This window comes from Lissotriton helveticus, chromosome 7 (assembly GCF_964261635.1).
Source record: "Lissotriton helveticus chromosome 7, aLisHel1.1, whole genome shotgun sequence".
Classification (NCBI taxonomy): domain Eukaryota; kingdom Metazoa; phylum Chordata; class Amphibia; order Caudata; family Salamandridae; genus Lissotriton; species Lissotriton helveticus.
Window position 1 is genome coordinate 848,309,818 of NC_136068.1, and position 24,514 is coordinate 848,334,331.

General features: G+C 43.0%; 1 protein-coding gene across 2 annotated transcripts in view; it reads right to left on the reverse strand.

The window, feature by feature from the left end:
* RANBP17 (RAN binding protein 17) overlaps positions 1–24,514 on the reverse strand; it is a 1,522,743-nt gene that overhangs the window by 252,234 nt on the left and 1,245,995 nt on the right. For both annotated transcript variants that reach the window (XM_078653359.1, XM_078653358.1), the window contains exon 25: positions 18,988–19,154. In XM_078653359.1, coding sequence (XP_078509485.1) covers positions 18,988–19,154 — 167 coding nt within the window. The remainder of the gene's footprint in view (positions 1–18,987; positions 19,155–24,514) is intronic.

Below are 24,514 nucleotides of genomic sequence, written 5' to 3' on the forward strand. Positions count from 1 at the left end.
TCACTCTCTGAATCAGAGTGAAAGCTCAGAAAGGAAGAAATTGATTTCAGCGAGTCAGGGAAGGTCTTATATGGACTCTGCTGACCTCATATCCGGTGGACGCCGTCGCTACAGAGTCGTTCAACGCACTCCACCGACGTGCAGACGTATAGCTCTAGAAGCTTTTCTGGCGCCTGGGGATTATTCAAAGGTAAGGAATCTGCGACAAGATGTCTCTATCAGATAGCCCATGCATACTGAGAAATGTTGGGAAAAAATAGAGGTAAGTCTCAGAGAGATAAAGAGCTCCAGATCGCAGTCTGGTGGTGCCGAAAGGAAAAAACTGACATCAGTGTGTAGGGTTGATGCCTTTACAGGCTCCACATGTCAGTTCTGGAGTCAAACAGCATCGGAGTGGAGCTGCACAGCCCACTCTATTGGCATGCTGAGATACTGTTGAAAAATTTCTAAAGGGAACCGTCTCCTCCACTTTTCCCACTTTAGTGTCTAGGTCTCGTCCATCCAGTTTCAGTAATTTCCATAATACACTTTCACTGACAGAGAAAACAACCTTGTATTCATCTTGTGCACATGGTCAGGTCAGGGGCTTCCAAAATGGAACCCACAGGCATCAATTACTCTGGTTCTAGCATACAGACAATGCATGCCCTACACGTGCTAAACACAAACACACACACACCTCCATGTACTAGGATACTAGCACTAGGATCTCGCTTAGGTCATAGATATGAAACTTCACACAAGTGGGCCCATAGCCCTCTACTTTAGTAATATGGCTAAAAAGTACTGATTCACAAAACCTACTATGCTGCAACCACCACGTTACATGCAACACCAATGTCCAGGAGCTGGAGGGCACGCTTAGTACAATCCTCCAGTACAAGGACAGGTCAGGTACCTCAGTCACGTCAAGGGAAAGGCCTATGACTTCACATATCAACTAGCTAAGTGGGAGGCTGGGGCCAAAATCAAAACCTAGTTTATCAGATACTCACAATTGGGCACTCAGGGCAGGGGATAACAAATGTACACCATGCAGATGACGTTGCCATCCCAACAATATTCCGGTCCAACAGTTGCCTGACTCTCTAGTGTTTCAACAAATTAATATTTTATAGTGTAATCAGAATAATCACAGAGTCACAGAGGAAGAGTTTTAGTCGAGACTGTATGTACATATGTGGTAGTTCTATAATGCAAACCTACCCAAAAGGCAGCGCAGCGCTGTAGAGGGGCAAAGTCCCACATTAAGTCAGCAAATGACTGGAGAGGCAGCTGGTTTGTGAACTGTGGATTCATTGTGATATACTATTCTTTAGAGTGGTGCATCTTCAGCTCTTTCCTAAATTGAAGCAGTGTTGAGGCGGACCTAATGGATACAAGGACGTTGTTCCAGATCCTGACTGCATAAATGGAAGAGGCCTGCTGGATCTTTGTTCTTTTCACAATTCTTAGTCTATAGTTGATATTGCCTGTTAGAAAAAGTGTTTTTAGTTGGTTAGTGTATGCCCCTTAGCCAGGCAGAACCCACCACTCTAGTCAGGGCAAGTAAGTTACACCCCAAAGATAAGTCGTTCTTGGTAGCTTGTCCAGAGAAGTCAGGCTTTTCCCAGAGGCAATGTGTAAAGTATTTGTACACACACACAGTAACACAGTGAAAACACTGCAAAAGGACTCCACACCAGTTTAGAAAAATACCCAATATTTATCTAAATCAAACATGATCAAACATACACAAATTAGGATATTACCTTTTAAAGATCAAATCAATTATAGCTCTCAGAAATAAAAAATACATCCAACTGGGGCTATTTGGACGTGGTTGACGTCGACAACGACACAAAGTTAATCCAACATTGATGGAGCGAGGGCCGGGTATGGAGTCGGGCAGACCCCAGTACAGTACGTATACCCATTTCAGCCTTTGAAGTAGGCAAACGTCAAAGGAAAGTTTTTGTTAGCGCACAAGACCTGGCCTCTCCCTGCCCTGGATCCAGACACACCACAATGGCATGGAGACTTCTTTGCATGAGAACAGGCACAGCCCAATCCAGGTGTCAATGTCAACTTCTCTCACCATTCTAGCTCAGGAAGGCCCATCAGATAGTGATGCACCATCAGGATATCCAGGGCACACCTCAGCTCCCTTTGTGTGACAGTCTACAGTGATTGCTCAAACAGCAAAGCTATCATCCTGATTCAGACGTGTATTCAGCAACAGGTAAAGGCACAGAATGGTTAAAGTAAGAAAATGCCAACTCTATAAAAGATGTAATTTTAAATTGTGAGTCCAGAGACACCAAACTCCAATTTTCTATGAGCTCCGAATGGCAGATACTCCTGTAAGATGGTACAAGGCAGCTCCAATGCTAACCTATAGGAGAGATAGGCCTTGCAGTAGTGAAAAAAGAATTTGGCAGAATTTCACTACCAGGACATGAACAACACAACAGTATGTGTCAACCCTTTTAAAATACAGTGCACACTGCCCACGGGGGTACCTTGGGTCCACTTTAGGGGTGACATATGTAGTAACAGGGCAGGTCTGAGTCTGGGCAGAGCTTGCACTTGCCAGGTTGAAATGGCAATTTAAAACTGCACACAGATACACTTCAGTGGCAGGTCTGAGACATGTTTGCAAAGCTACTCGTGTGGGTGGCACAATCATTGCTGCAGGCCCTTCAGTAGCTTTCATTTACAGGCCCTTGGCACACATGGTGCACTGTACTAGGGGCTTACTAGCAAATCAAACAACCAATCATGGAAAAAACTATTTTCATTACATTTCAGTGAGTGAGCATATGCACTTAGCACTGGTTAGCAGTTGTAAAGTGCCCACAATCCAAAAGCCAACAAAAAAGTCAGAAATATACAGGAATAATGCAAAAGGTTTGGGAAAATACCTGCATTAAGGGCCATGTCCAACATTGCCCTTGCTGCAGGTGTGCCGAGAATCACCAGAGATGTTGAGCTTGTCTACAAGATAAGCATGGGTGCTAATCGGGATGGGTCTGTCAATAAAGCAGCAGGGTTTGTAGAAGGTGAGGACGGGCGGACACAGTGAGTCAATCGAGTTCCTTTAGTCAGGCTCTGGATGAGACATGCTGCAGCATGTAGTATGCTCTTAAGAGGCGCCAGTGTAGAATCTGGGAGGCAATTGACTAGGCAGTCCACACCATCCAGATGTGAGAGTACGAGGGCTTGCACAGCAATTTTGAAGTCATTTCTGGAAGAAATTATTTCACTTTCTTTTGAAGCGAGTGCTGATATTGGGCTGTTCCTTATCTTTTTTTGGTAATGTGTTTCTTGAAGGTGAGGATGGTGTCCAGGGTGAATCCAAGTGACTTGGCTCATGTCACTTAGCCACCTTTAAGCTGTTTTTGTCTCTTGTTCTTGCCAAATTACAGGAATTCTGTCTTTGTTAGGTTGAACTTTAGGGAGGCATTGAACATCCAGGTTTGAATTAAGTGCAGTCACAGTTTCAGGCGTCAGATATCTGAACCATAGGAACCTTTTAGGTAGTATTGTTTATCATCAACATATTGGTGAACGTTGATGCTGCTATCTGTAAGAAGAGCACCAAGAGGCTCTATGTAGAGGTTGAAAATGACAGGGGACACTATAGACTCTTTGTTAACTTTGCAGGTGATATGGATCTTATGGGACTATGAGCTGCCTATGTGAACAAACTGATGTAGGCCAGAAATGCTGGAGAATTAGTAAAATACATTGTTGGTGAATTCCTTTCAAGAGACCTGGGTGCATATGAGGGTAGGATGGTTGATTGTGTGAAAGGCAGCTGAGAGGCCTAGCAAAATCTATTCTATATATGCATCATTTAATGGCTCATTTGACAAGTTATATTAGCAAATGAAAGAAAGAATACAGCATTTTATGGTTACTCTAATTCAAATAGAAGTTTAATCCTCAGAAATAGCATGGATGCAAAGCAATTATGAAAGAAAAACATCTCTGAAAATGATTGTGACATGTCAAAATGACAATTCAGATTTTTTAAAATAAAATGATAGTTGAGGGATAGTTTGAGGGTATCATGCAAATCGACGGAAAGCACACATGAGATAAGAATACATTAGTGGCCACCATATCTAAAAGTATTAGCACTGATCACCTCAGTGCATCAAAACAGGGTTGCCAAGGTAAAAAAAGGCTTTGTTAATTGTTAAAGGTGAAAACAAAACAGAGACAGCAGAATACCCCTGACACGAAAGTAATGATAATAGTAACCAGTCTCGTCACATGAATTATCACTCAGAAATCAGCTTTTAATATATTGGAGAAATATAGCCATTTTTCCCCAAACATCATCAGCTCACAAGTTCTAAAAATAAAAACATTTTTGTCTTATATACAATTCTGGCATACATACATTAATTCAACCAACAAAAAGGTTCTGATTAAGTAGGCTGAGATGCACACAGGAGAGCTACTTACAGGTAGCCGGAGAACTACTTTTAGCCCAAGGGCCTGATGTAGATAATTCATCATCATCATCATTATGCTCCACAAAAGAAAACACCCCTGCTTTGAAGACCAGAACTATAAGGAACACGTTTAAGCAAATCTTAAAGCACCATTTGTTGCCATTCATTTACACTGAAATGTACAAGGATGCGCAGTTTAATGTGCTTTATGTTCGAATGAGAGGGTTGGAAGCAATATTTTCTTGATTGTAAGCGTGAACTGACGTGGCAGTTCTCAGACATCATGGTTTGACAATTTATTAGCAATTTCTTGGGCAGTTCGTACCACTCATTAGTCATTGGGCAGATCGTACCACTCATTGGCCATGATACTAAATGGGAGTGTTGACGAGCAAGCAAGGATGCTAGAGTTACAAAGCAATGGCAGTATCATGCAAACTGCAGGAATATATGAGCATGACATTTGTTATATCCATGAAGAAACCATGATATTATATCCAGAGTCAACTATGGTTTAACTTTGTTTTTGCCTGTAGTTTTGACAGAGGGAAGATCTCTTCAAAAGTGTGCTATATTTAGTATCTTTCCAGAAAATTGAGGTTTTATAAAGAATTCTGTTAACAAAACTAACGCAATGCAAGAGACCCATTAATAAAGTAATGTTTGTCACCTTATCCTTCGGTGTGTAGTCAAGATGAATCAAACAAAGCTCAAGGAGGAACAAAGGGCATTGGATCTCTGGGAAAGCATATCAAAATAGGATACAGTTTTCTATGTTTACTATGAACGGCAAACTTTTTGATAACCGATTTTATTGATTTTCAATATGAAAAGCAAATCACACACACTCATTGCAATATCACAGGTACATCATGCAGTAGGAGTGCTGATAGTAGAGCAAAGTCCAATGAAGCAAGCAAGGCCAGCGACTAGGTGTCGTACAAACTGTTCTACAGTGGCTAAGTCAAACCAAAATGTCCCCACCATTTACCCCAAATCGGTTCATGCTTAGATGGGCAGACTCTAGCTTCAAACACAGGTTTCTCTAGCTGCGCACACCAGTCCACTCACCTTTCCAACAACAGTGTAGGGGGCTGGGAAGTATTCCAACAGTCTGCAAAGTCTAGTTTGTCCACTGTGGTAGCTGTCCTCAGAAGTGCCCGGTCCACCCGGGAACCTCCCATTGATCCAATAACGTGTGATCATGGGGCATGACCAAACCATGCAGGAGTATGCGGGCAGCAAAAGCATGTGTGACTGAGGAGGAGGCCAGCCCTGTATTACTGATCCGGAGTGAGACAGACACAGAGGATGTAGTAGGTTTTTATCAGGCGAAGTCTAGAGGAGATTGTGATAACCCAAGGTGTCATCCCTGAGTCTCCCCAATCCGCCTCATCCTCCAGAGGTCCCAACCGGCCCTCCCACCAGCCCCAAAGGTCTACCAGTGTGTTGGGGGCATTGATAACCAAGGAGCGATATATCTGGGAGATGCGAACCGCTCACTTTTATGGATCATGCACTTTGAAGTAAGGAGGGAAAAACGCTAAGAGTAGAAGAAACCAGATTGTGTCCTGCTATTAAAAAAATCTGAAAACACAACACATTAAAACAAAATCAGGACTATGGTAGTCAGTTGGTAGAGTCAGTACTAGTTAAAGTAAAAAAACAACTCATAAGGACATTCACATCAGTTCCCAAAATGCACACAAAATACCTAGCACACACTCAGATATAAGGTAAACATGTTGAAAGTCTACAATAAGTGTGGTGGAACATTCTGAGATCTTTTCATTAAAAATGCATAGGTCAATTTAAGAGAGAGGCGTGTGCTGATATTGCTCACACTGCATGAATGACCATGAAAAGATATACAAAGGGAGTGTTTCTGTTTGTAACTGGTTCCCTGCTGCTATGCTTTAAACAAGGTTCTTTTTGTAGTGTGCATTATTATAGTTTGGTTACTTTGAAAGTCGTCATATGTGCACTGATGTACTGGGCACACTACAGGGTCATAATGATGAGCTGGAAGATTTTGGCTGTTTCGCTGCACATTATTTTAAGAGATGAATGTACTTCCCAGGCCGCATGGGTCAGAAAAGATGAGAAAAATAAAAAATATAGATGGAGATTTATAATATATATATATATATATATATATATATATATATATATATATATATATATATATATATATATATATATATATATATATATATATATATATATATATATATATATATATATATATATATCTATATCTATATATATATATATCTATATATATATATATATATATATATATATATATATATATATATATATATATATATATATATATATTACCTATATATATATATATATATATATATATATATATATAATATATATATAATATATATATATATATATATATATATATATATATATATATATATATATATATATATATATATATATATATATATATATATATATATATATATATATATATATATATATATATATATATATATATATATATATATATATAATTATATATATATATATATATATATATAAACATTGAGTTTTCCATAGGGCGGTTGGCCTCACTTTTAGCCCGAACGGCTGAATGGATTTGCACGAAACTTGGCAAAATTGTAGGGACTGGTAGCCCGATGTGCCTTTGCTAGGTCTCAATATATGTGCTCCAGTGGATTTTGAGAAATTAACGTTCAAAAAAAGATATATATCTGTAACAGCGGACCAGGCAGCGCTCCGGTTCGCGGACTTTACGCGTTACGGAGCTTTGTGAAGCGAAGCTGATTGGTTCTCCGGCGTCTGTAAACATTCCAAACAGTCCGTAGCGGCCGCCATCTTGTCTCTCGGTAGGATCGAGAGACAAGAGGAGGCCAAAGCGAAGGGGCAAATGACCATAAGGGGGCATAGTAGATCCTCCCTGACCCTCTAGGTTTGATGTGGAGGTTTTAAAAGGGCCCCGCGGGGCAAAAAAAATAAAAAAAAATAATAATCGAACGGCTGAATGGATTTGCACGAAACTTGGCAAAATTGTAGGGACTGGTAGCTCGATGTGCCTTTGCTAGGTATCAATATATGTGCTTCAGTGGATTTTGAGAAATTAACGTTCAAAAAAAGATATATATCTGTAACAGCGCTCCGCTTCGCGGAGATAAAATTATCTCTGTATTACCTAGCTGTTGCTAACACCAGTTAGCGACCGCTAGTAGGAGATAGTGACCATCTTGGGCCCCACTTTGCATGTCAGTGATATTTATCACTAATGACATGCAAAGTGGGCATGCCAAGATGTTAGCGACTGGAAACAGTCGCTAACATCGCTATCTCCTATTACCAACTTTTGGAGATATTCGCGCTAAGCGCGAATATCTCCAAAAGCTACCACCTGCCCTGAGCAGTTCTTAGCCATGTTATCCAATAGGAGGTGGATAACATGGCTAAGAGCATTAGCTCGGTAATGCATGAATATCGCTGAGTTTTCAGCGATATTAATGCATTGCGGTCGTTTTTTATGGCATTTGCGATAAACCTTGATAATAGCAAGGTTTATCTGCGATAATTTCTGACGATGCTTAGCGGTAAAAAATTTGTTGCTAAGCATCGTTAGGGATAAATATCGCTTAACTTTGGTAATATGCCCCAACGTCTGTTAACGTTCGATTCGAAGGAAATCAGGAAGTGTTGAAAAACATTGTCTGCGCCATCTTGCCTTTTTTCAAATGCCACACTTTTGTCGTGCACGGCAGTCATTTTAGATGCCTTGACCAGACCCACTCTCTGCACGCTGTCGATCCTTAGCATGGCTCCCCACCCTCGCAAGCATCTCCCCCAGGCACTGGTCACCCTCGTTCTCTGTCTTATGCATGGGTAATAAACCTCCCCCCATCTGCGCTGCTCTTCCCTGAGAATCACACCCTGTGCCCGCCCGACACCTCCCTTTCGCCCTATTCACTACCGCACCCTCTGACACTCCTTTTCCTCTGTGTCCGATTGTCCAGGCCGGTCCTAGGCTATCAGCTAGCCCTGCAGATGTAGTTTATGGCCCCAGCTGTAAAGAATCACCCCTCTTCAAAGGAGTTATAGTAGATCAAGGCCCACACTCGATGAGATCCGTCACAGCACACGCGTTCCTACTATCTGAAAACCATCCTGTATTGTGATTGGGGAGGGGACCGAGCCTGAAGCGGAAGATTCCAGGGATGACTCTTTGTACATCAAAGTTTTTACAATTATGTGTCACATTAAAAATATATAGCACTCCAACAAAGTAGTAAGATTATAAAACTTTAATAACTTATAAATATATACAACAAAACAAAACCAGTAAAAACATATAAACATTTTTAGGGAAAAACAACAAAGTAGCGGTCGGCTGTGCGAATAGTCCCAACGCAGCACAACGTCCAGATTTCTGGACGGCACCCAGGTGATGTTGCCTGAGTGACGCACTGATTTCGGCATCCGGCGTGGGGCGCCGCGGGGGGAGGGTCATCAGTAACAAACTGTTGTGCGAATAGTTCCAAGGCAGCAGAACGATGGCACCAAGGTGATGTCCAGTAAGTTGCCGCACTGGTTTTGGTATCCTACAATGCTGCTCCGAATAACGGCGTGGGGCGCCCCGGGGGGGGGGGGGGAGGCGGCGTGAACGGGCCTCTCCAGGTGGAGTCTCGTCTGTTGTAGTGGGGCGCCCCTTTACCGTTTCAGTTGCCATTCCGTCCGCTTTTGTTCCACTGTGTCAAAAGCCGCAATTCAGCTGAGTTGCGCCCACTCTTGCGGTGCAGCGATAGGCGGCTGCCACAGGACTCTCAAAATGGCGGCAGGCTCTTTTCTTTTTGGGCCTGGTCCACTGAAATGGCCCTGGGACACCTTGGAAATCGGACGCTTGTCTGCTAGGTCTTGGACCCCATTCTCGAAAGCGTCCCCTTCGCCTTGAGGATTCAACAAAATGAACCAATGAAAAGTTTTATAAACAAGTCACATGACCTGTTATGCGGCATAGGGTATAAAAAGCGTAGAAAATCCGTTGGCACGTGAGGCGGCGTCAGTAGCGGACCGATGTGCGAATAGGCCGAAGGCAACACAACGCGCCAAGATCCGGATGGCACCGAGGTGGTGTCCAGCAAGTTGCAGCACTGGTGTGGCCATCCTACAATGCTGAAAGTCGGCGTGGGGCGCCCCGTTGGCCTGTGAGTTCGCGTCAGTAGCGGACCGATGTGCGAATAGGCCGAAGGCAGCACAACGCGCCAAGATCCGGATGGCACCGAGGTGGTGTCTAGTAAGTTGCCGCACTGGTGTGGCCATCCTACAATGTTGAAAGTCGGCGTGGGGCGCCCCGTTGGCCTGTGAGATGGCGTCAGTAGCGGACCGATGTGCGAATGGGGCCAAAGGCAGCGCAACAATATTTTTGGAATAGAAGACACCACAAGGCGCTGAGATGCCAAGATCCGGATGGCACCGAGGTGGTGTCTAGCAAGTTGTGGCACTGGTGTGGCCATCCTACAATGGTAAAAGTCGGCGTGGGGCGCCCTGTTGGCCTGTGAGATGGTGTCAGTAGCGGACCGATGTGCGAATGGGGCCAAAGGCAGCGCAACAATATTTTCTGACTAGAAGACATCACAAGGCGCTGAGATGCCAAGATCCGGATGGCACCGAGGTGATGTCTAGCAAGTTGCTGTACTGGTGTGGCCATCCTACAATGCTGAAACTCGGCGTGGGGCGCCCCATTAGCCTGTGAGATGGCGTCAGTAGCGGACCGATGTGCGAATGGGGCCAAAGGCAGCGCAACAATATTTTCTGAATAGAAGACACCACAAGGCGCTGAGATGCCAAGATCCGGATGGCACCGAGGTGGTGTCTAGTAAGGTGCACTGGTGTGGCCATCCTACAATGCTGAAAGTCGGCGTGGGGCGCCCCGTTGGCCTGTGAGATGGCGGCAGTAGCGGACCGATGTGCGAATGGGGCCAAAGGCAGCGCAACAATATTTTTGGAATAGAAGACACCACAAGGCGCTGAGATTCGGTTAGCACCGAGGTGGTGTCTAGCAAGCTATGCAGCTGAGTTGCGTGCGCACTTGCGGCGAATAGGTCGAAGGCAGCACAACAATGTTTTCTGAATAGAAGACACCACAAGGCGCTGAGATTCGGTTACCACCGAGGTGGTGTCTAGCAAGTTGCTGCACTGGTGTGGCCATCCTACAATACTGCTCCGAATAACGGCGTGGGGTGCCCGAAGGGGGGGGGGGGAGGCGGCGTGAACGGGCCTTCCTAGGTGGAGGCTCGTCTGCTGTAGTGGGGCGCCCCTTTACCGTTTCAGTTGCCATTCAGCTGAGTTTTGGCCGCTCTTGATGCTACAGCGACAGGCGGCTGCAACAGGACTCTCAAAATGGCGGCCTGTTCTTTGGATTTGGGCCTGGTCCACTAAAATGGCCCTGGGACACCTTAGAACTCGGACGCTCGATTTTTTTTTCCTTTCCTCTACATGCAAAAAAAGGTAAATGCCCGGTACGTTATACGCTTCATCTGCCACGATGTACTCTCCAGAGGAACCGAAAAAAAATATAGTTATGGTAACTATACCATGCATCGTCATATGGAGAGGTGGCACCAATTAATTATAGTGCTGCATAAAAGAGAGATTTGGAGGAGAACCCCCGACCTGCCAGTACATTCATCAAAGAAGTGGCACTGACAGCATCAGAGGCAAGGGAAACGGTCCCAAATATTTAGAAGAACTTTGGAAAGATTAAAATGACATGTTTAGATTGTACAGAAAAGGGGGTGGTGATGAACAGAGTGTCTGAATTAAGCAGACCACTCTTACCCAGTCCAAAGATCAGGGCTTGATCCATCACCGTTATTTATCTCACTGCCCCATCCCAGCTTAGAACCTGGCTATATGCAAATTAGTCTGTCCCTGGCCCAGTGCATCATGGGAACAGGGCAGACCAAACTACCAAGCCAATTCTTCACCAGAAAGGAGACAAGCTACCGGGGACCGGTTTCTGGCATTTCAGCCTCTTCGGCCCGGCTTGCTTGAATCCTGATGGAGCAGTGAGAAAGGGACTCATGTCTGAGTATACCCTGCCACACCTATAGTGGCCAAAAACGATACAGAAAAGGGGGTGGTGATGAACAGAGTGTCTGAATTAAGCAGACCACTCTTACCCAGTCCAAAGATCAGGGCTTGATCCATCACCGTTATTTATCTCACTGCCCCATCCCAGCTCAGAACCTGGCTATATGCAAATTAGTCTGTCCCTGGCCCAGTGCATCATGGGAACAGGGCAGACCAAACTACCAAGCCAATTCTTCACCAGGAAGCTTGTTTCCTTTCCAGTAAAGAATTGGCTTGGTAGTTTGGTCTGCCCTGTTCCCATGATGCACTGGGCCAGGGTCAGACTAATTTGCATGTAGCCAGGTTCTGAGCTGGGATGGTGCAATGAGCTAAAAAACGGTGATGGATCAAGCCCTGATCTTTTGACTGGGTAGGAGTGTTCTGCTTAATTCAGATACTCTGTCCATCACCACCCCCTTTATGAATCGTTTTGGCCACCATAAGTGTGGAAGGGTATGCTCAGATGTGAGTCCCTTGCTCACTGCACCATCAGGATTCAAGCAAGCCGGGCCGAAGACGGCTGTAATGCCAGAAACCGGTCCCCGGAAGCTTGTTTCCTTTCCAGTAAAGAATTGGCTTGGTAGTTTGGTCTGCCCTGTTCCCATGATGCACTGGGCCAGGGTCAGACTAATTTGCATGTAGCCAGGTTCTGAGCTGGGATGGTGCAATGAGCTAAAAAACGGTGATGGATCAAGCCCTGATCTTTTGACTGGGTAGGAGTGTTCTGCTTAATTCAGATACTCTGTCCATCACCACCCCCTTTATGAATCGTTTTGGCCACCATAAGTGTGGAAGGGTATGCTCAGATGTGAGTCCCTTGCTCACTGCACCATCAGGATTCAAGCAAGCCGGGCCGAAGACGGCTGTAATGCCAGAAACCGGTCCCTGGAAGCTTGTTTCCTTTCCAGTAAAGAATTGGCTTGGTAGTTTGGTCTGCCCTGTTCCCATGATGCACTGGGCCAGGGTCAGACTAATTTGCATGTAGCCAGGTTCTGAGCTGGGATGGTGCAATGAGCTAAAAAACGGTGATGGATCAAGCCCTGATCTTTTGACTGGGTAGGAGTGTTCTGCTTAATTCAGATACTCTGTCCATCACCACCCCCTTTATGAATCGTTTTGGCCACCATAAGTGTGGAAGGGTATGCTCAGATGTGAGTCCCTTGCTCACTGCACCATCAGGATTCAAGCAAGCCGGGCCGAAGACGGCTGTAATGCCAGAAACCGGTCCCCGGAAGCTTGTTTCCTTTCCAGTAAAGAATTGGCTTGGTAGTTTGGTCTGCCCTGTTCCCATGATGCACTGGGCCAGGGTCAGACTAATTTGCATGTAGCCAGGTTCTGAGCTGGGATGGTGCAATGAGCTAAAAAACGGTGATGGATCAAGCCCTGATCTTTTGACTGGGTAGGAGTGTTCTGCTTAATTCAGATACTCTGTCCATCACCACCCCCTTTATGAATCGTTTTGGCCACCATAAGTGTGGAAGGGTATGCTCAGATGTGAGTCCCTTGCTCACTGCACCATCAGGATTCAAGCAAGCCGGGCCGAAGACGGCTGTAATGCCAGAAACCGGTCCCCGGAAGCTTGTTTCCTTTCCAGTAAAGAATTGGCTTGGTAGTTTGGTCTGCCCTGTTCCCATGATGCACTGGGCCAGGGTCAGACTAATTTGCATGTAGCCAGGTTCTGAGCTGGGATGGTGCAATGAGCTAAAAAACGGTGATGGATCAAGCCCTGATCTTTTGACTGGGTAGGAGTGTTCTGCTTAATTCAGATACTCTGTCCATCACCACCCCCTTTATGAATCGTTTTGGCCACCATAAGTGTGGAAGGGTATGCTCAGATGTGAGTCCCTTGCTCACTGCACCATCAGGATTCAAGCAAGCCGGGCCGAAGACGGCTGTAATGCCAGAAACCGGTCCCCGGAAGCTTGTTTCCTTTCCAGTAAAGAATTGGCTTGGTAGTTTGGTCTGCCCTGTTCCCATGATGCACTGGGCCAGGGTCAGACTAATTTGCATGTAGCCAGGTTCTGAGCTGGGATGGTGCAATGAGCTAAAAAACGGTGATGGATCAAGCCCTGATCTTTTGACTGGGTAGGAGTGTTCTGCTTAATTCAGATACTCTGTCCATCACCACCCCCTTTATGAATCGTTTTGGCCACCATAAGTGTGGAAGGGTATGCTCAGATGTGAGTCCCTTGCTCACTGCACCATCAGGATTCAAGCAAGCCGGGCCGAAGACGGCTGTAATGCCAGAAACCGGTCCCCGGAAGCTTGTTTCCTTTCCAGTAAAGAATTGGCTTGGTAGTTTGGTCTGCCCTGTTCCCATGATGCACTGGGCCAGGGACAGACTAATTTGCATGTAGCCAGGTTCTGAGCTGGGATGGTGCAATGAGCTAAAAAACGGTGATGGATCAAGCCCTGATCTTTTGACTGGGTAGGAGTGTTCTGCTTAATTCAGATACTCTGTCCATCACCACCCCCTTTATGAATGTTTAGATTGTGGCAAATTAATTTCATGTGGACAGATGAGTGTTACTCTAATAAATACAGCATATGAACATCATCATAGTCGATGGTTGGTAGAGACATTTTGACTATATCCTGGACCTGCCCGTCCTCGCCCAAAATGGCGCCGGAATAAATGGGACTCGTAACTCCTTGTTGTGTACTGGTTGCAGAACCTTGAAATCACGAGATACGTATGCAGTTTTGAAGCACATGGAGGGCGGGGACGAGAATTGATTGAGTATTTCGACATCCCTATTGATATTAAGTTCTGATGTGTTATTGATTACTGTACTATTGAAAGTTCGAATTAACGTCGCGCATGGTACTTGCCCGCAAATGTATATCTAGATAATTTTATTGTAACTGGCCCTGTCGTATTTTAATTATAAAATGTACGTCCACCGATTCCGCAACTGTTAGACACCTTAGTTCTTGCAACCTAATGGCCCGCCCGTTACGTTCCTCTACAGTGTAAATGTCTACTCATCATATACGATTACAGTTTGCTCCGTGGCCGGCCCACGTGGTTATAGGCTCGTATTTGTATAATGAAATTTTCACAATAAAGGTTTTTAAAAGAAAACATGGTAGTAGTATATACATTGGTAAAGTTTTTAATAATAGTCACTGTTTTAGAATCATTAAAAGGCAAGTGAAATAAAGCAGACCAATTACATGAAGGGTAAAAGGTATAATACGCAGGAACGCAGTAAAGATAAATGGTCAAGGGCTGTTGTGTTTTCTACTCCTGCAACATAAAGTGATCGATAAGAATCTCATATTCAGGCGTATCGGCGACTAAGACAGCAGGTCGACCCTCTTTTGCTCAACGGCTCCGTCATGGGACGAAGAAACGCCCTTTTTCTCGAAAAAAGAATATATTTTACTTGCAGGACAGTTGTAAATTTTCCGTGAAAGTACATTAGCCTGGAACATTATAACATATATTTAAGAAAAAATAATGTTCGGAAGTAATAAAAAGCGTAATTTTTAGGTCATATGACCAAGCCTTTCATCATTAGAATAAGAAAAGTAAAATGAACCAATGAAAAGTTTTATTAACAAGTCACATGACCTGTTATGCTTACGTTACGCGCTGCGCGTCGCGCCCCGGATGACTTCCGGATGTGCTAACGCGGCGCGTCATATGACGCATTACGCGACAACGCAGGTCCAGAATATAGTCAAAATGTCTCCACCAACCAGCGGTCGGAACACAACCCCTTTCAGCAGGCTAAATAGTTCTGTTAAATGACAACAGAAGGGACAGGCAACAAGAACCATCAGTCAAAGAGGGGAGGGCTAGTTCTTCTCTACCGGGTTACATTGGGGCGCTACCGGAACTGATCGAATTGGTAGTCTACAGTGTTTCTGGATGTTTCAGACTGAAGCTGGCGTTAGCATGAGAGCACCACCATTTCGTAGCTCCGTCGTGGCCATTCCGCGAGCAATCATGGCAGCCGCTCTTTATCGTTATTTTGGGCGGGGTGGGTGGCGGAGCCGAGCTGTATTGCAGCCATCATGGTGTGGAGTTCAGTTCATCTCACTAGTTTCGTATTTGTCATGAGGGGTTGTTCTTAATGTTTCTATTTTAGCGAGGTCAAAAAGAGATCCCATTAGTGGCCTACTGATTTTGCTCGATTCCTTTTGTTTTTTTACACGATTTTTCGTTATCTGCAAAGACTAAACAGAGTATTGCGACTCTGTGTTTGTTTGTAAATAGAGAATGAACCAAAGAGAACCAATTCTAAAACAGTAAATGCTTGGATAACAATCAATCAAATGGAGAGAGAAGCAGGCACGACGTATTACAACGGGGGCAAAGGCCTGCGTTAACTACCTTTCACTATCTGCAAAGAGAGAGTACTCCTAATAGAAATGAGGGGGGGGGGGCAGCATTCAAAGCAGATCAGTGTGCATAAACACGAAAATGTTTTTACTTACCACGTACTTGACATTCGACAGCTTATGATATTTGCTATTAAAAAACCATTGAAATTCACTGAAAAAACCATAGGTTATAGACCATATATAGTTAGGAATTAGCATTTACAAAACCTTGAAAATTCACTGAAAAAACCATAGGTTATAGACCATATATCGTTAGGAATTAGCATTTAAAAAACCTTATTTTACCCACACAAAACCATTGAAATTCCATATATAGTTAGTTGCACTAACTATATATCGCGCACCCGCAATCCACTGCTGATGATGTCACATATTACATCATTCATGACATGGTCAGTGACATCACTGATGACATCACTGATGACATCTCAAATGACATCACTGATGACATCACTGATGACATCTCATTTGACATCAATGACCACATCACTGATGATATCATTCATGTGACAATACAATGCATCTCCTCACATTTTAATATAACCTCTGTTTCACCCAGTGTTAAATACAGAGTATAATTTTTGAAACCATTGACACACCAATACTAGTTACTACATACGCACTCACTGATTCCTACGTCTACACACACCTTCACTCATTCACCCATACAATCATTCATACATACAATCACTCATCTTTACAACACTATCATATGCACTCATACACCTATACAGACACTCACAGTCTGCCACTCATCCATGGAGTTACTCACACACCTAGTCAGTCCTGTAAAGAATCAATGACACTTCCATTTTCTTGTCTATACAGTTAAACATAGAGCACCTTACATTTTCAAACATATACTAACACATACTTACCTTCTTATACAATCATTGATACAAGTACACATTGATCTGCACAGAGTCATACACCTCCCAGCCAGCCACACACACACTCAGTCTCCCATACAAATACTTGGGCAATCAATCAATAACCCATATAGTTACTCATATAGCTACTGATCAACACATGCAGCAGTTTATAGAACAACAGACATAATGATGCACAAATTAAGACAGTTTAGTCACTAACCCATGCACTCAGTGAGACACATTTAATCACTCAGTCATACAGTCAGTCATGCACCTACTAAATCCTTCGTCCAGACACTTACACATCCACTCATTCTTCAATATGTAAGACATATTTAAACTTTACAGAAACAAAAAATCACTGGATGTTGTTATCAGTCATGTCATCAGTGATGTCATTTGAGATGTCATCAGTGATGTCATCAGTGATGTCAGTGATGACCATGTCATGAATGATGTAATATGTGACATCATCAGCAGTGGATTGCGGGTGCGCGATATATAGTTAGTGCAACTAACTATATATGGAATTTCAATGGTTTTGTGTGGGTAAAATAAGGTTTTTTAAATGCTAATTCCTAACGATATATGGTCTATAACCTATGGTTTTTTCAGTGAATTTTCAAGGTTTTGTAAATGCTAATTCCTAACTATATATGGTCTATAACCTATGGTTTTTTCAGTGAATATACATACCCGCACTGAGAATAAATTGAAGAAAAGACTTCTGTGGTCCGTGTCCGTGAGTTTTTCTGGTGTGCCCTGGCTAGTTATTCTGGAGCGGGGCGAAACTGCGGAGTACTGAATATATATATATATATATATATATATCACACTCCATTTCCCACCATCCATAGTACAGGAAAAGGCACTCACAGGGTTTACTGCAACAAAAATGGGTTTATTTCCATAAATTAATGGACGCAAACGTGAAAAAGACGCGTTTCGCCTATGGCTTAGTCTCGTATTTCATAAAAGCCGCCATTGAAACATATTCTTTTAAGCTATTGGCTGTACAAAATGTCACATGATCTCAATGTGTCATAAAAATCAAGAAAGGCCAAAACATTACTTACACGGCGGCCATCTTAACACTGTAAAATTCAACTTTATCATTTTTATTTGTTAACAGTGACCTAAGTTCAAGTAAATAACTCGATACTCATACCATTCAACAATTAATATACATAACAATTGCTGCTTAGTTCCGTTATGGCCCCAGCAATCATTAACTTTTATCGTAACTATAACGCCGTGTATCGGCTAAGTTTATACAGTGAAATGGTAATTCAGCCGTGTATCGACAACCCCTCTTGATAAAGACACAACTAATGTACTTTTCAATGTGACTCCATAGCAAACTCTGTAACTGATAACATGCCATTCTTACACTGTTTTAACTCAGTCACCTAAATGGACCATCATTTCTTCACACATATTAAGTCCATTCGGTGTCTTGGTTCCCAAATCTATTATATATCTTGATTCCAGCCTTCTGAGCTTCCTGACTCTATCTCCGCCTCTGATTTGTACTGGTACCTGATCTAGACCAAAATAACGCAATAGGTCCCTATTGCTGTTATGCTTCTCAGCAAAGTGCCTCGCTACCGGGTAATTGACGTCACCTTTAGCGATTGCCCTCATGTGTTCTAATATTCTAAGTTTCACAGAGTTGATTGTACTACCTATGTAGCGAAGGCCACACGGGCACTGTAGGCAATACACCACATAATTGGTGTGACATGTGAGATATTTTGAAATAAGTCTAGGTCTAGGTAATCCCGCTACTTCATAGGACAATGTGCGTTTACTGTGTATGCAAGCCTTGCATTTACTGCATGGAAAGAAACCCTTAAGTTCCCTTAGGGTCCCTGATTTCTTATTTTCTGCTTGCAAATGACTCTGCACCAAATCATCTTTTATTGATCGTGCCCTTCTAAAGGTAATCAGGGGAGCAGGTGGAATATCACCCCCGATTACACTGTCAGTTTTTAGGATATGCCAGTTGCGCATCAATATTGACCTTAAATCTTTGGCATTATCCGAGAAGGTAGTGATCATTCTAAAACTGTTAATATTCTCATTACCTCTTTCCTGTCTTTTCTGATTGGTTAGGCCCCTTTTAACAAATCTGTCGATACTTTCACTAGCAGGTCTCTCGAAGTCTTCCTCACAAATAATATTACCTGTTGTAGTACATTTGGATTCTGTTGCATGAAGTGCAGTAGCCTTTGCCCATCTTGACAAATTTCTCTACGCCGTAGTGATTTTTTTCCTTCTTTTGCTAGATGTTTGAAGAGGTAGCTAACAATGTAGTCTAAACAAGCGCAACAGCTTGAACAGACGATTGTATCTATAAGAAAATAAAAAGGATTATTCATCTTTGTAACAGTACACTTGAAGACGTACAGCAATGTCACACAAATGTAAATGAAGTGGTCAGTACCATTCCTTTTACTCTAGTTTGTCAATTGTGTGCGTTTAATATGCTTACAGTTTTTTGGGATTCTTTTCCAAGTTAGGCTACCTAATCAATTTTAAACATGTATCAATAAGCACTACTTTCATTTTGCAAACCTTCTTTCTGAATTGACTTTTTATTTACTATTTTCCTTGTTATTTTCTATTTTTTCAAAAATCCATGAGTAAAATCCTACAATCTACATTGATTAGCTGAAGCCTAAATCGTACCAGAGTAAAATAGAGACCATGATCAAAAGAGAGAGGAGCATAAACTCATCTATGAATGTAACAATGTTACGGCAGCCTCAATGTAAATGCAAGATCAAGATTAATACATATGGCAACTTTAACCTTTTCCGTGCTCATGACGAGCTCAGCTTGTCATGAGGCACAGTGCTCCGGTGCTCATGACGAGCTGAGCTCGTCATGAGCCGTGGAACGCTCAAACGCAGGGATAATTCCCCTGCTGTGCTGAGCGTTCCACGGAAACGGGTGTGGTCATGACGAGCTCAGCTCGTCATGAGCACCCGAGCACTGTGCCTCATGACGAGCTGGGCTCGTCATGAGCACCGGGGCGCTGTGCGCGCCCCCGCCCCCCAGCACAGCGGGAGAATATGCCCCGCACGGAAGGGGTTATGGAAATGTTATCTAGATTCAAGTTACTAATGAAAATGTTGCTTACATTGGGAAACACTCTTTCTGGTACATACTCCATCTAATCGCAGATTTGTCACCTTTAGAGTATTCGCAGGCACCAGACTAGATCTGGAGAATTCTTTTTTTTTTTAAAGTTCAAATAAGTTTATTAAGGAAAAGCTGAGGTGACTAAACACAGTATACAATATAAATCATACACTATCACAGCTCGAGCCTATAACATAGAAAGTGAAAGAATTGGACCAATAGTACAAAAGGGAAACCAAGGAATGCTGAATAAGTGAGACATATATGTGTCTTAGGTACCAACATGAAACTAATGGAACTGTTAGGGAATTCAGGGAGGCTTAAAAATCTCCTGTTGAGAAGTGTTTGGTGAAGAATATTGTTTAGCACTGGTATCAATAAATATCGTGACAGGCGACCATAAGTCAGCACGTTTTAGGCCATGTGAGGTGGGTATACAAAGGCAGTATCTAATCTGTGATTATGGCAAACAGTGTACCACCAAGCCCTAGATGAAATTTTCGAGAAGACTTTCCAATTGACAGTGATTTGTTGAAATACAATTGCTAATAATAAATCAATAATCTTGACATTAAGTGAAACATCATTCCAGAGGAGGAGAGACTGCCTAAGAAAATATGTATAAAAGAAAAGGGAAATTTCGTATTGTACATTAAATTAATTTGAGACCATACTAGTTTCCAAAAGCGTTGTACATGTAAACAAGTGAATAACATATGAAACAATTCCGCGTTGGGCGAAGAGCAAGTCCATAATGTTACCGTCTCCGAGATTGAAGATGTAAAATGTAAGCCAAGGTATTTAATGCTGTTTGGGCTCCATTTGAAATGGGAAGCTTGAAATTCTGAGGTAAAGGTATATTTGGTTAAGGGCAATATTTCGCATTTATCGTTATTTAATTTATAACCAGAAATAGGAGAATATGATTTCACTTCCGTTAAAAAAGCAGGAATGGAGTCTTCTGGTCTGGAAATAAAAAGTAAAATATCATGAGCATAAGCTGCAAGTTTGATGTGAAAGTTTTCTGTTGGAAACCCAAAAATGCTAGAATTTTTACGTAATTTGGATAAAAAGGGTTCAAGTGACAAATTAAAAAGGAAAGGAGAGAGAGGGCAGCCTTGACGTACCCCTCTACCTAGGTAAAAAAAAGGGGAAATAAAGCTGTTAGCACAAACTGCTGCATGGGGGTTAGAATAAAGAAGAGACAATACATTTATAAAGTTGGGGCCAGATCCAAACCATTTAAGAGTATAAAATAAATATTTCCATTCAACTCTGTTGAAAGCCTTTTCGGCATCGAATGTTATAGCCGCCAGGGATTTATTGAGGTGTGAAGATTTGGATAAAACATCAAAAAAGAGCCGTGTATTGTCAGTGATAACTCGGCCCTTAACAACACCAGATTGTTCTTTCCCCAATAAATGTGGTAAAAAGGAATCCAGATGTATAGCTATCTGGAGAATTCTTCAGTAATGCACTTTCGCCCTGGTAGGTGCTGCTGTTTTCAACCCGAGGTGACTATGTAATGCACTGGAATTGAAAAAGCTGAACCGTATACAAGTGCCACCCCTATGCAGAGTTTCCGGTATCTGTCTCTTTCCACGCCTTCAGAATCAGAGGGGAGAACAAATTATCAGACATGTGCTGATCTTTTAACTTAAAACCTTTATTGATGTTAAAGAGGCCATAAGCACAACGGAGAGGTGGGAGGGCATTGAGGAATATGCAGTTCGATAGAGCATCCATCAAAAAGAGCATTACTGGAGGTAAGTAGCTTGCTCTTCTGATGGATATTTTTAACTCCAGAATCCTTACCCTTAGAATGGATACTATAGCAGTACCTCTTCCGCCCCCCCCACCCCCACTCCCCTAAGTGGATGGTATGGAGAGTGGGCTTAAACCGATTGGACAAAGTGACCTTCCCATGGGACCTGGCTGTCAAACCAGTAGTGCTTTATAAAACTTTACAATATCATAGGAGGGTAGTGATGGTTTAGACAAGTCGCACATCGAATTCTTCCAGAAGTACAAGGTTATATAGTTTCAATTTGAGGTAGATAGAAATTACGGTGCCACTCAAGGCAACGGAGGCATCCCACTACCAAGGATGTCGGGTCAACAGGTAAAAATACCTGATGTTAAATGTCTTACAAATTTATTGTACCTCGGCACTCTAAGATTTACAGTTATGCAATTTGGTCAATGCATATGCAAGATGGCCAGTGCTAAATGATTATATGACAAGAATTAACTCATGCATAAAGAAACATCCTAATTGTTATTTGAAGAACAGAGAAGAGAACAATATGAAATTAAACATTTGTCTTGTTCCATTTAATGTTATTTCAATTCGAAGTTCTATGATATCAAAACATCAAGAAACTCTGGGCATTGTACTCCAAGAGATCCTAGGACAGTACATGAGATGTTAGAAATGCAAATGATACATAAAATGTTAACAGTGCATGTGATGTTCGCACTGGATGCACAGTTTGCTCAATCTTTAAGCACTACAGAAAGACAGAAAGTGACGGCAACGTTGGGGGTCCTAGGGCCCTCCAGGTCGTGATGGTCAGAAAACAGCCGATGACAGCCGACATGTGTTTTGTTACTTTTTATGTAACTTTCTTAAGGCTCATTCTTGATGTGTTTTAGAAGTTGACACAATGGTAGAACGTGTGGGTATTTTCTTGGCTATGTTCAAATTCTAAACATTCAGATCTGATAGTTCCTAAGTAATTTATCTATCCTTTTTGGGAGGTATGGGATACCAGGAATTATATGGCGTAATTTGATAAGGTCCGTCATAAAAAGCTGGTATGTAAATATTTCAGGCCTTGCCCAGTTTCGCTTTTCAACCCAGGTAAGAGTAATTTCTAGTAGCCATAACGTTTTGATAAATACTTCTGTTAACGATCGAAGGTAATCTGAAATTTAACGGTAATTCCAAGAATCCAACCAGTCCTTCAAACGTCGGAAAGTATGCATAAAGCTGGTGTTGGCTCAGCCCAGCAATGGGAGTAGGATGAAACAACAAACGTGGGAATAATTGTTTATGGCCGTCACAAAATGGAAAGACATGCAGCAGTGCAGTTCCAGGCTCTTTGAAAGGAGTAGTTTTAAGAATCTGGAGGTGAGCTAAAAGCGTCTCTGAAAATTAAGCTTTTAAGGTGTTTCCTGAATTAGAGGTAGCAATAAGGCTTAACAGACTTGGTTTTAACACACAACAATGGTTTTAGGCATAAACGAGTACCAAGACTACATGCAGTAATGAGCAGCAATGGTTTCAAGAAATAATAATACTCTATGGCAGCAGCATTCAAGAGTTTCAATGAACCCTTCATGGGAAAGCTGTAATGACCCCAAGCAGTAATGAGTAGCAATTGCTCCATACAGTAATTAACATCCTTTCACTAATGAGACTCAATGTTGGTAGCATTAATGAGTATGAACAGCCATAGGCAGTAGAGGTCATTTTTGAGTATTAATGTCTCTATGAAGTAATCTTTCAGTCTTGCTCAAGGAGCAGGGGCATCGATGCACAAGTTACTTACCTTCGGTAACGATATAAGTGTAAGAAACAGTAGTTAGTGTTAGATTCCTTACCTTAGAATATCCCCAGGCGTCAGACTGGATCCGAAAATTTTTCCGTAGCAGTACCGCTGCGTGTCGGTAGGCGTCGTCTGCGGCTCCGCGTCCGTCGTCGGCACCGGGATGACGTTGGAGTACTTAGACGCCGCCCTCGCGCGCTGACATCAGTTCTTATACATAGCTTTTCCGTGCCAGGAACGCAGAGCCATGAAACTAGGGCCCTCAAAGGGATGAACCTTAACCCTAAATATCGGTTCGCAGAACGGGGAGGATGGGTGGGGCGGTAAGGAATCTAACACTAACTACTGTTTCTTACAGATATATCGTTACCGAAGGTAAGTAACTTGTGCATCTGAAAGAAACAGGTTAGTGTTAGATTCCTTACCTTAGAATAGATACCCCAGCAATACCAACCCCGGTGGTGGGTCTGCGAACCAATGATCACACCAGAAAGTCCTGGAGAACAGAACGGCCGAAAAAGCCATCTCTCCGGACTTGGCTGTCCAGGCAGTAGTGTCTAGCAAACGTGTGCAGCGAGGCCCACGTAGCTGCCTGACAGATGTCCTGCAAGGGGACTCCCCGACCCAGGGCAGTAGTACCCACCGTGGCCCGAGTGGAATGGGCACGCAGCCCCACAGGAGGCTCCTTTTTAGTCAGTGAATAACAAGGCTTTATGCACAAAATGACCCATCGAGAAATGGTCCGTTTGTGCACTGCCCGTCCCTTCTTAGCGCCCACGTAAACAACAAAGAGCTGGTCGTCCACCCGGAACTGGCGTGTGTGGTCCAGATAAAATGAGAGCGCACGTTTTAGGTCCAGACGGTGGAGCCTCTCTTCCTCTTTCGAGGGATGCGGAGGTGGAAAGAAGGTGGGCAAGGTGATGGACTGCCCGATGTGGAAGGCCGTGACTACCTTGGGCAGGAAAGAGGGAAGCGTTCTCAAGACAACTTTGTCCGGATGGACAGAGAGAAAAGG